The 12408-nt window shown below is 33.1% G+C and overlaps 1 protein-coding gene across 9 annotated transcripts in view; it reads left to right on the top strand.

Annotated features, from left to right (window-relative positions):
- LOC111000949 (kinesin-like protein KIF13A) overlaps positions 1–12408 on the top strand; it is a 130764-nt gene that overhangs the window by 106452 nt on the left and 11904 nt on the right. The window contains exons 15-29 of one of the 9 annotated variants that reach the window (XM_045632570.1): positions 328–483; positions 1075–1107; positions 1591–1752; positions 2609–2725; positions 3477–3723; positions 4192–4388; positions 5065–5225; positions 5402–5516; positions 6087–6294; positions 6450–6641; positions 7480–7624; positions 8241–8389; positions 9241–9386; positions 11176–11217; positions 12212–12386. In XM_045632570.1, the coding sequence (XP_045488526.1) occupies positions 328–483; positions 1075–1107; positions 1591–1752; positions 2609–2725; positions 3477–3723; positions 4192–4388; positions 5065–5225; positions 5402–5516; positions 6087–6294; positions 6450–6641; positions 7480–7624; positions 8241–8389; positions 9241–9386; positions 11176–11217; positions 12212–12386 (2245 nt within the window). Of the gene's footprint in view, positions 1–327; positions 484–1074; positions 1108–1590; positions 1753–2608; positions 2726–3476; positions 3724–4191; positions 4389–5064; positions 5226–5401; positions 5517–6086; positions 6295–6449; positions 6642–7479; positions 7634–8240; positions 8390–9240; positions 9387–9875; positions 9996–11175; positions 11218–12211; positions 12387–12408 lie in introns of all 9 variants that reach the window. The other 8 variants (XM_045632566.1, XM_045632569.1, XM_045632565.1 and 5 more) reach the window with 8 other exon arrangements.

The raw sequence follows: 12408 nt of genomic DNA, 5'->3' as shown, positions 1-12408 counted from the left end.
TATCTCTTTCGTGATCATTTATTCATATGTACTTTATTATATTTTATTAAATGTTTCTCGACATTATCTTATTGGCATAGTCTGTAAGTATATGTACTTCTGTAATAAATAATTAATTTTATTTATCTTAATAGAAGAGTAGGTTATCAGTTATCATTCTAATTAAATAAATAAATAAATTCTTCTTTGCCTGACACACGTCGACCTCTTGAGTGTTAGGCATACTCATCAATACGCATTAGGTTTTCTCATGATTTTTTGCTTTAATGATCCTACTGTCCGCTAAAATTCTTTGTTTTCTTTTATACTTAGAATTATTACTTTCAGCGTGGCGCGTTCGTATCAGAACCAGCTATTATGGTGAAGCGTCCGTCACGAGGAGCCCAAGTGTGGTCCATGGAGAAGCTCGAGAACAAATTGGTTGACATGCGTGATATGTATGACGAATGGCGGCATAGACAACATTCAGAGGATGATATTGATGTAAGGAAATATTTATTACTGTGCCAATTTAATCACTGTACTGTGGTACTTCCAAATTTATTCTAAATACAGTCCGACTAAGTCCTATGCAAATTTTATTGCTTGGATAGGATAACGCCTAGTTGAATCCGTATGAACCGATTAGAAGTTAATTATATTATTTTTATAAAATATAATATGTGGTATGTCTAGTTAGAAATTGTTTCCGCTTGTGATTCTGAACCTAAAGCTAAGTTTACACTGCATATAAGAAAATTATACACAAGCCGAAATTATGAACGAATACCTGTGCTTAAATAATTATACCTTAAGGCTTACTGTGTCCAGTTTATGTTTCCACCATACCAACTTCTACTATTTAAGATTATTTATACAATAAATAAATATAAAAAAAAGCCGATGAATATTCTATCATTATTTAATTTATCGTTAATTATTCTAAATCCAAACGAACACGTACGCGCACTCGTCCATTGATACGTCTCTACGTATACTATGAAACAGCTGAATATTGTGCTAGTTATTTCATAATATTTTTTAGAAATTTTCGCTTATATGAAGAGCACATACTTTATGTTATTATTATTCCAGGACGCAGCTCAAATAGACGTGGATACACCAACGGTGCGTTGTAGTGCTAAAATATGATGTTTTTCGCTTAGTCTTTCTTTGCGTTTTGTGTTTGGAACTGTGTTTTTGAGCTTAATTAGTGGGATAAACAAGAATTACAAAAATAACTGTAGTCTCTTAAAACTAAAGACGAAACGAAGGCGCGTTTATTAGGTGGAGGAGAATTACAATCAATTTTAGTTCTCACAGCTAGGATTTTTCTTTAACCAGTTTCTAAGGGTAGGAATCAAGCGATATTCCTTTGATAAATCTTTATACTTGTAATTTACTGCAATTTGTCCCCCCCCATTATCAGTAATAGTAAACAAAGCTCTAAAAATTATAAATGTTTTAATTTTTTGTAGGTAATATGTGTAGAAACTCTCGTCCTATAGTGCTTGTACGTAATACTGAAACGGTTCTAATGGAGTTTTACACTAATTGTTTTATTTCATTGTCATACAATTAAGGATGTCTTAAATTTATTTATACATGCAGGAGCAAGAGGAAAAAGCCTTGGATCCATTCTACGAGTCGCAAGAGAATCACAATTTAATTGGTGTGGCGAATGTTTTCTTGGAGGCTCTGTTCCATGACGTCACTCTTGATTATCACACGCCTATTATAAGTCAACAGGGAGAAGTGGCTGGTAGATTACAGGTAAGTTGGAATATAGGTGCTACTCATTTTAAAAGAGAGTATTCTTGAAATAAATTATTATGAAACTGCAATTTTAATAATAATAGGTTAATATGTATCAAGTAAATATTTCTAATATTATATAAATAATTAATATGAAGCGTTTTGCCAAATAGCTTAGACAATTTGGAAAAGGTTTTTTTAAATATGATATAACATTTTTAAGGGCATCCTAGACGGGCCATTTTTTCACTGAAATGTATAGCTGCAAGGTTGTGTCTGGTAGGATCAATCATTTATGGCAATATAATACTGCTGGCTGGGATATATTACCAAATATAATATGTATACAAAAAATATTTGGTATAATATACATATATATAATAAAGTGAGACAGCAATAGTATGGCAGTATTTTCGATTGCAAAGCGATCGTTCAGGCCATACCGCTGAGACATATAGATATATATATATATATTATATAAATATTGGGATGTTCAGTGTCTCAGCGGTATATTTGCGTCCCTTAACATCAGTAATGATTGCATTATATAACATGTTACTAAACTTTCGTATGTAGATTATTACTTATTTTTCACTATTTATTTTAATTTTATTTCAAATTGTTATTAACAAAACATTATGACATTATAACAGAGTATGCTAATAATCTTTAAATTTTATGATGTGGGATTATATATTTTTTAAAATATTTAGTTTAAATTACTATTATCATTTGTCTTATGTTATGTTTAATTTACAAAATTCATAAGAAATGCCAACATGCCATTTCTGGTTTATGCGAGCTATATTTTAAATAGAATTTATTTACGTATTTTAAATGTAGGATTTGTCACAAATCTAATTATTTATTTTAGGTTGAAATAAGTCGAGTGTCCGGCCATTTCCCTCAAGATCGTATTTGCGAAGCAGCTTCAGACAGCTCCGGTGATATGAGAGATGATGATGAACCAATCGATCCACAGACACAACAAGTATGTTTCGTTTAGATTTTTAACAAAGAGAGAACACAGAATTTAAGAATTTTTTTTTTAACACACATTCAGTTAGTTTAATAGTTTGAGAGTTGTTTAGTCAGGGGATTTCTAGTTTAGTGTTTTGAGTGATAACTGTTTTAATTTGGATGGCTACGGAAGATAGTATATAGAGAAAGGGTCTTAATCTAAAAATATTGAGATACATATAAATTATTGTTAAAAATCTTTGCTGGATTACGGTGTGATGGTGACATATAAACGTCATTAGTAAATCAATTATAGGTAACATATAATAATCAAAGTCAAGTACAATATTCACACACATATATATATATATATATATATATTTATTTATTTATTTAAAACATAATACAATTACATGGTGCGTAGCTATTACAAACGTGGGGACTAACGTTTGTTAATAGGTACATCCCAATGTTTTGGGTGACCCTATACTCTTCCATGGTTCATATATGTATACGTTGAATAATACATTCACATACGCACACGCATATTTAATGACAGTATCAAATAATAATTGATTGTAATATAAAGAAAATGTAAATCTTCCACATTCAAAGTTTTCAAATGTTATAAGACCTTAAATACTCTCTCTCTCTGTGTATATGTGTGTGTAGAAGGTTTGTATAAGTTTTTCTGTTATTGGGCTGTCCTGTTCTTGTAAAAAGGCATACGATTCCTTTAACTAAGTTCCATAGGAATGTAATGTTTTACATGTATTTTTTAGGTAACAATCCGCGTAGTAATAAAGCAAGCGAGTGGCCTACCACCATCACTATCTAACTTCGTCTTCTGCCAATACTCCGTATGGGGTAATGGGGAGCCCGTAGTCGTTCCCCCACAAGTCTCCGCCGATACCCCTCCAGCGCCTTTGACAACTGTATCACCGAGACACCAATTGCTCACATTCCGCTTTGACCATCGACAAGACTTCATAATACCACTCACTGAAGAGTTTATTGAGCATTGTGCGGGTGAGTTTAGGTTAAGATATATAGTTTAAGCATAAGGTTTTTTTTTCTAGCTGTACCTTCTTTATTATATCATTATGGTTAGTTGTTATTTATATGTTAAAATTAAATTATTATTAAACATCTTTATAAAATATAAGTTTATTTTTTCTGTATATATAACTTATCATTTCTCTTTAAGTAAGGAATAGTTTTTTGTGAGAACTATGAACAGTTTAGTTAATCAATACGTTTTGGTGCATTGTAAACCTTAATATTGTGCAAAAAAGGTAATCCAATATGGATTACCTACACATTATAATGAATAACATTTCTAAAGGTCATATTAGGATACAACCAAAAATCTAATACTGAGATAAGTTAGGCAAAAGGTAGCTAGGAAATCATAAATTTATCTTTCCAATAACTTTAATGTTACTTAAAAGAAATAGGAGTAAGTCTTTTTCATTTTACCTACTAATTCTCTTACAGAGGGCGCTCTATCAATCGAAGTATGGGGCCACCGTTCGGCTGGTTTTAGCCGAACAGTCGGTAACTGGGAAGTGGAAGCTCAACAATTGGCAAAAGCTCGCTCATTAGCCGATCGATGGGCGGAGCTTACTCGGAAAATCGAACTTTGGGTCGAAATACACGAATTGAACGATCAGGGGGAATATGCGCCTGTTGAGGTAAGATTTATTAATAAAGTGACTTTAGCTTACGTAACATGAAGCTTTATAAAATGGTGACATCGCTTAATGATATCAATCTCTTCTCTCTCTCTAAAACCTCGATTAAGTATAAATCTTACAGCGCCCCCAGTGGTTGTTGGCTAAACAAAGTTTTGTCATACACATGTATTAACGCAAAGGGTTTGACAACTTTGATACCTACTTTGTTATATTTATTATAAAGTTATTTTGTTTTTTAATTATTTGTCTAGTTAGTTATTTTGCCCTTTGATGTACCACATACCATACTTCATCATTGATACGAAGATAGATAAATATTTTTATAAGCATAAACTTCGTATCATTGAATTGCATGAAATATTCAATAAAAGATATTTTAAATTAACGCGCATCTGTCATTAGTTTGTACAACTCGTACATACAGAATTTGAAATAATGAAAGAATCTGAAAGAATATTTACGCATCTTCAAATGCTTGCAGCAATTTTATTAACAACAGCAGCTGTATTATGTTTATTTCGCCATTTTTTTTAATGACCCATTGTATGTAATACCTCGATTACCGATTATGATGAATATAATATGAAAGCGGATATCTGTGGTCTTTTGCTACCCCTTGACAAAAAGGCGTGGAGATCTAAATAAATATAAAATAAATTATTATCGTGTCTAGGTGGCGCTACGTCCTGATATTCTGACCGGGGGCGTATACCAGTTGCGTCAAGGGCAGCAACGACGACTAGCCGTGCGCGTACGACCCGCAGCCAATTCTGGAACTTTGCCAATCATTTGCCAACATATTGTCAGTGTTGAAGTCGGATCAGTTACTGTTAGGTGAGGAATATCTTTTTTTAATTGTCATTTTAACTATACTTTATTTGCAAGGGTAAAATTAATACATATATATTTTTAAGTCTTTCTTTTATACTTTTATTGAATATCAGTTAGTTTTTTACGTTTACCACATATAAGGTACAGAAGAATATGTAAATAATTATTGTAAATTACAGATCACGTCTACAGAAACCATTGGACTCGTACCAAGAGGAGGATTTGGCTACCCTCAGAGAGAGATGGAGTGAAGCGCTCGCTAGACGAAGACAACATTTGCACGCACAATTACAGGTGTAGATTCAATTTACTCGCATTCTTAAGTATCTAGCTTAAATATAATATCTGTTTAAAATGATCATGTATTTAATTTGTTGCGGATTCATGTCAGTATTTCGTGTTAAATTTTTTTAGTGCATTATTGCACTGTTAGATTGACGAATATAGATAGAAACTGGTTTATTTATTTTTGCTCATAATCATAAATATCATACGTGTTAAAATGAGTTCAATCATTATAGAAAGGATTAACACGTTTGAACATTATACATCTCATTCAACCTAAGAAGACACAACGCTAACCATATCGATGCAACTTCCTCACACTTGAGTAGCCCGTAGACATTTCCAACATTCAATAGCTGTAATGACAGCTTTCTTCACATATATTTAGGCTTTTAATCAATAAAATTTAAACACATTAATACCTACTACTCATACTAAAACAATAAAATCTTGATTATTCAAATGATTAAATAAAATTTAGTTAAGAAGTTTTTAGGATATAGCCAATACAATGCAATTGCAATAATGATCTTTATTACTTCTATATTAAGGTTTATTTACAAAAATGTCTTCATACAGAAACTAGTCAACATGTCCCCCTCACTAAAAAGCGAGCGAGACATGGAAAGGGAGCAATCGTTAGTCGAGCAATGGGTGTCCCTAACGGAAGAAAGAAATGCTGTGCTGGTCCCTAGTCCCGGAAGTCCTATTCCAGGAGCACCAGCTGCATGGAACCCACCGTCTGGAATGGAGCAACATATACCTGTGCTGTTTCTGGATTTAAATGGTATTTTTTTGTGTCAAGTATAAAATGGCTTGGAAATATATTTTTACGTACAAAATATTTAAATACATTTGTTTTTATTAATTTAAAGCTCTCTATGTAAAGCACATAGTATAGAAGCTTTTAAATTTAGTTATTATTATTTTTTCATTTCATAGCGGACGATCTAACAACGCACGGTTCCGGCGAGGAAGTATCTATAGCGGGTTTACGCTCCATTCTACCTAAAGAGCATGGAAGCCGATTCTATGAGTTGCAACTTGTCCACCACCATCACAAAGATGTGTCTGCGGTGGCCGCATGGGATTCCTCCATTCATGACTCGCAGTATCTCAACAGGATTACTGAACGTACGTATACGTATAGCGGCGTATACGCATATTTTAAAATAAATATGCGATGGAACTATGGGGGGTATAGTAGATGATGGATTACACTAACGATAAAGCTTTTTCTATTTGTCAAAACTTTTCACTAATAAATTAGTTTTTATAAATTTATTTTCTTTTTTAAATTATTAGTGAATGAAGTCTTAATATTATCGTCTATAGTACGGACGCGGAGCACGAAGAATTTCGTATAATGACCCGTCATCTTATGTCTTTGTCGCTCGCGCATAAACATATTGCCGTTGCGCTCACACAGATGCAGTGACCGCCGTATTCAGAGATTGTAAACCTTTTAGTCATAACCATAAAGACGTGGTGGTGCACATGTACTTTGGTTTGTTTTGTTATAAGTAGTATATATGTTATACTATAGTATATAAGTAGTAACGTATCTGGCGAAACATCTGATAGTTCATCAGAAATAGATGCCTCTGACTAAAATTAAATGTTTTTTTTAAGAGTATTTCTGGTTTTTTTACCAAATCTTAGTCGCAATCATAACTTTTCCTTTTTATAAGTCCATCAAGCCGTTTAGTCTAAATAAAAATCAAACCTACCGTTTTTAATATTCGTACTTATAAAAAAAATGTTTTTAACCACTGGCAGTAGGCCCAAAGGTCATTGTACGAAATTCTTCGTGCTCCGCGTCCGTACTATAGCTTGAAGACTTGGTTAATGCTTTATTTATTAATTCAGAGAAGCATTTATATGGAAAAATACATCTTGTAAGCTTAGGCAGGGTTTAAACGTAGTAATCCTTTGATATTCTTTCTTTCCTTTAATATTTTAATTTTTACAGCAAATGAAAGGGTATATCTCATACTTAAAACGACAGTGCGGTTATCGCACCCCGCGCCCATGGAGCTTATTCTACGCAAACGCCTAGCACTGAACATTTACAAACGACAAAGCTTCACCGATCGGATACGAAAGAAAATCGTCAGGTATTCGATGTAATTGATTGTTCTCAATGTTTTCTATTAAAATTAACTTACGTATTGTCAAACCTTAAGCAGAGCAGTGTTGGCCTGGTGGCTTCAGCGTGTGACTCTCATACCTGAGGTCGTAGGTTCGATCCCCGGCTGTGCACCAATGAAGTTTCTGTGTGCGCATTTAACATTTGCTAGAATGGTTGAAGAAATCGTGAGGAAACCGACTTGTCTTAGACCTAAAAAGTCGACGACGTGTGTCAGGCACTGGAGGCTGATCACCTACTTGCCTATTAGATTTAAAAAAAATAATCATGACAACAGATTCAAAAATCTAAGGTCAAGACCTAAAAGAGATTGTATCACTAATTTATTTATTTATTTTTATTGTCAAACCTTACTTTACATTCTTAACAGTAAAATATTCTTTATTTTTTTATAATAATTTCTAGTTTAAGATATTTTATTTATGAATGTTTATATAATGTTAATAATTAATTAAATTTTATAGCTTTCACCTTAAAAGCCTGCTATTTCTAGAGTTTACAGAGAAATAATTTGACCGACACATTTAAAAGAAATGGTATTGATACACTTAGTTAAATTTGAATTTTCATCAAATCGCTTACAGAGTGGATCAACTAACTCAAACTGGTGTCACTTACGAGGTCGTATCAAACATTCCGAAGGCGTCAGAAGAGTTGGAGGAAAGAGAGAGCTTGGCTCAAATTGTTGCCACAGGAGAGGAGGCCAGTGCGGCTGACGGAGAGACTTATATTGGTATGAAATAATATACCATCTACTGCTATAACATTTCATTTCTTACCTATTTCAGAAAAGGTTATCAATGACTTGACTGTGATAGTTTTGGTATGGGATAATATTCTAATATGGTGAATTAATTAGGTTGTGCGTGTATGTTGTATTTTCTCTGAAAAACTGATTTCAAATTTTATAAGTTACAAGTTTATCAAATCGGTAATTTTTGAGTTATGTGTATCCACATATTTTTTAATAATAATTTATTGCAAGAATATGGTACAAAATGTGTAAGGTGGTACAATCGTTAGTTCTCATATTCTAAAATAAAAATACAGGAAAGAGATAAAATTTTGAGCTTCTTAAATGAAGGTACGCAACTAAAAAGACAGTTTGCTCCACAAATTAATTTATTTCGTAATCCTACAGCTAACACAAACAAATACACTGAAAATCTAGCCAAAGATGGAATACATCATACATTTTACTACAAAAAGATTTATAAAAGAACAAACAAACAAAAAGTATTCAATACATTTAACTAATTCTGATTCAATTTATTTAACTAAGTCTAATTTGGTTGTGTTGTGTGATGGTGTAAAGTGTGGGCATGTACGTGATGGTGTGTATATGGGGTGTGCTCGTGATGTAGGTGATTTTGCGCTATGGATATTCTTAATACACTTTTTAACCACATTCCGCGATAGCCAAAACAAGTCAAGGCTTAAATAGTCATTGTACTATGTCCGGGCTGCGCGATACTGAAATTGCTGTAATTCATTTTTATTATCCTTAAATACCCTATTTACTTCCAGTTTTTGTAATACATAGTCAATGTTTAATAGCTTTATTGTGGTCTATAACAATTTCAGAGAAATACACGCGAGGCGTTAGCGCAGTTGAGAGTATTCTAACTCTGGATCGTCTACGGCAAAGTGTCGCTGTTAAGGAGTTGGAACAAGCACGCGGCCAACCGGTCACTATGCGCAAAACGGCTTCGGTACCAAATTTCTCGCAGGTATACAATATTGTGCCTTATCCACTTAGCATAAAGTACACCTTAGTTTGACAGCTTTGATTTTGACGTTAAAACAGAATTTCAATGAGATAAGAAAGTTTACGCTCACAGAACACAGCTTAGACAACAGCGAACATTAGAACGCAGACGCACTAACGAATTATAATTGTTGCATTTCTCAGTGCGTGGGATTTTTTTTATATTTCTCAATTTTTTTTTTCGAAGAATGATTTATTTCATCTGGTCTCGTGTATAATTTTGGTTTTTTTTTAAGTATGTTGTAAAGAAGTTTTTACTTTACGATTTTTTTTTATTTTTGAATTTCATGCATTATTTTTTTTTTTCGTTTTTCAATATTTTTTTGCTGTGACCTTTCTTACTTTATATATTTTTTTTTTCACTTCAATTAACTTCCTTTAACATAAATGAGGCTGCGGAAAGAACAAGGTCCACAGAAGTGCAACAGTTATAAGTTGAATGTGATTTCAGGGTGCTTTCTCACGACGCGACGCGTTACAAACGATTTGCAACGCGACACGGTATGTCGTTGATTTCGTATCGTCACTGCAAGGGCAGGACGAATACGATCAAGATTCGGGGCGTTGCGTGGTGAGAAGATATCCTCCATTTTTGTTGCGTCTGCTTAACGCGTACGATAGATCCACTGGGTAATGTAAGGTGTACGATGACCTTTATTAGGAATACGATGTCGATGTACGATTTTTTATAAGCTACTATCTTTCCTTCGATTCTAAAGTAATAATTAAGGGTTTCGAGTGTGCCTGTGATGAATTTTTTTGATGTTCAATATAATCCGGGCGTAACAGTGCTGACTGAACTTGGCTCGACGTTACCAATGTTATTTTGCAAATAGTATTATAGAAAACTAGTAGTTTAGTTCAATGTCCTTTTATTTGAGGACCTTATTAATTTTTTTTTATTAAGACTACTAAAAACATTTTTTTAAATAAGTATTAAATTCAAAAGCTAATATAAACAATAACCAAACAAATATATCACAATTGTTTAACTTTGAAAAATTGTTAGTTATGTTAGTCGGTTTCAATTTGATCTTGATAGTTTTAAAATAATTTTTCAATATAATAATGTCAAGCACTACCAATTATGATATGGGTTTTAAATTACGCAGTTATACGTAACAAACCAGAATACTATTTATAGTCTTGACATAATTTGATTTTGGAAAATTAAATGTAAATTTGAAATTGACTATAGAAGGTCCTCGTATATCCTTATATTATCGTATCAAGCAAAAATGGCTAACTAACCGAAGCTGTTTACTGTTTTAATATCGTTACTAACAAATATATGCCGCGGAATAACTTAATGCGTTCGTGACATTGAACATAAAAACAACTCGATGTGCTCAGCTTTTTTTATCAGATTGTTTTCACGAGCGAGGAGAAAACGTCATACAGTTAAACAAAATAACGACTATAATGATTCTAGATTAAAATTTTCAAAAGGAGGATTATCTTACGAAAACGTTAGTCGAAAATCCTAAATAAAAAACGCTTACCACAAATACATTCAAATATAGGGACAAATGATAAATAAATTTTTATCTCAAGGCCCCGTGGAGGATTGTAATAAAATTATGTTTGCTATATTTTTTTGTACATATTGAGACAATACAAATGAAACTAATGACATGTGTGGATATGTACAAAAAAATGTAATACGCAAATTATACGTAATTGTACGCAAAATTTACGTATATCGCTCGTGTATGCAATTATTAATATGTGTTGTACGCACGCGGTCGCAGCTCTCTCAAGCGCTCGAGAACGCCGCAAAGAATGGAAACAACGTGAGTCAGCATGGCACTTACATCTGTTGCATTATTTTTGTTTCTCGCTGTGGTGTCTTGGTAGAACACTGTAAAATATGAAATTCTGGTGTTTTCAAAGGTCGACGCACTGTTTCAGGGATATTTTTGCAAGTTATTCTGGGTCTTGTTCCGAAACATTTTTTTAAATTACATTTTGAGGTGCTGAAATGGGTTCGAACAACTCGAAAGTGTTATATCTTACAAAATTCTCGTGTCGCGGTGTTTGTGGCTAAACTCCTCCGAAACGGCTTGACCGATTCTCATGAAATTTTGTGTGCATATTGGGTATGGCTGAGAATCTGACAACATCTATTTTTCATCAGCCTAAATGTTAAGGGTAGTCCACCCCAAATTTTAATAAATTTTGGATATTTTTTTATGATACAGCAATACATACAACCCATAATTATCACCCCTCTACAACCCCAATTTTTTATTATAAATTAAATACATGGCAAAACGACGTTTGGGACCCAATTGCAAAGTACTTGGTGTATTATTGAAAAATAGCATCTGTGTCAAAGATATATTATGAAAATATGTACGAATAAATAGTTACAGTATTATGTGGCATCATTGTTAGCTCTTTCGTAGGATTTAGGATTGGGCATGTATCATTATTTTGTTTCTTTCATCTTTATTTGTAAGCTAGCTTATACGCTGTATATAGTTTTATACGTTACATAGAAAAATATTTTTGTCTGGAAATTAAGTGGTATAACTGGACATATTAGAGAAAGCACAAAACTGCAATGATACTTCTGGTATGGGTTCACTGCAATTAAGGTGACATTAACGATGAAAGACATCCTATGTGAGCTCTTTATTTTGTTTAAATTTCTTCTTGTTACAGTTTAATGAAAAATCAGTGGTTTTTAAAACATATATATTTTTTTAAATATTCATAAAATTGTTCATATTTGCTCACAGTGAAATCCTTTATACAATTAGTAATGTTATTTCAATGTTATAGATTATGCGTTTGGACTCTTCGTTCGAATCTTTGAACGGATTATCCGCGGGTCGGTCAGGCAGTGTGGCCGACTTGGCCGACGAAACACCGCGACGCAATTTGCACAGACATTCGTACGCTGCCCCCGCTCATAACGATCCGGATATCGTCACGCCCACAAAACCGTTCGGACTCGGTAAGTTTCCAACAAATTCTTT

The sequence above is a fragment of the Pieris rapae genome, chromosome 20 (genome assembly GCF_905147795.1).
Source record: "Pieris rapae chromosome 20, ilPieRapa1.1, whole genome shotgun sequence".
Lineage (NCBI taxonomy): Eukaryota > Metazoa > Arthropoda > Insecta > Lepidoptera > Pieridae > Pieris > Pieris rapae.
This window is presented reverse-complemented; position numbering and strand designations above follow the sequence as displayed.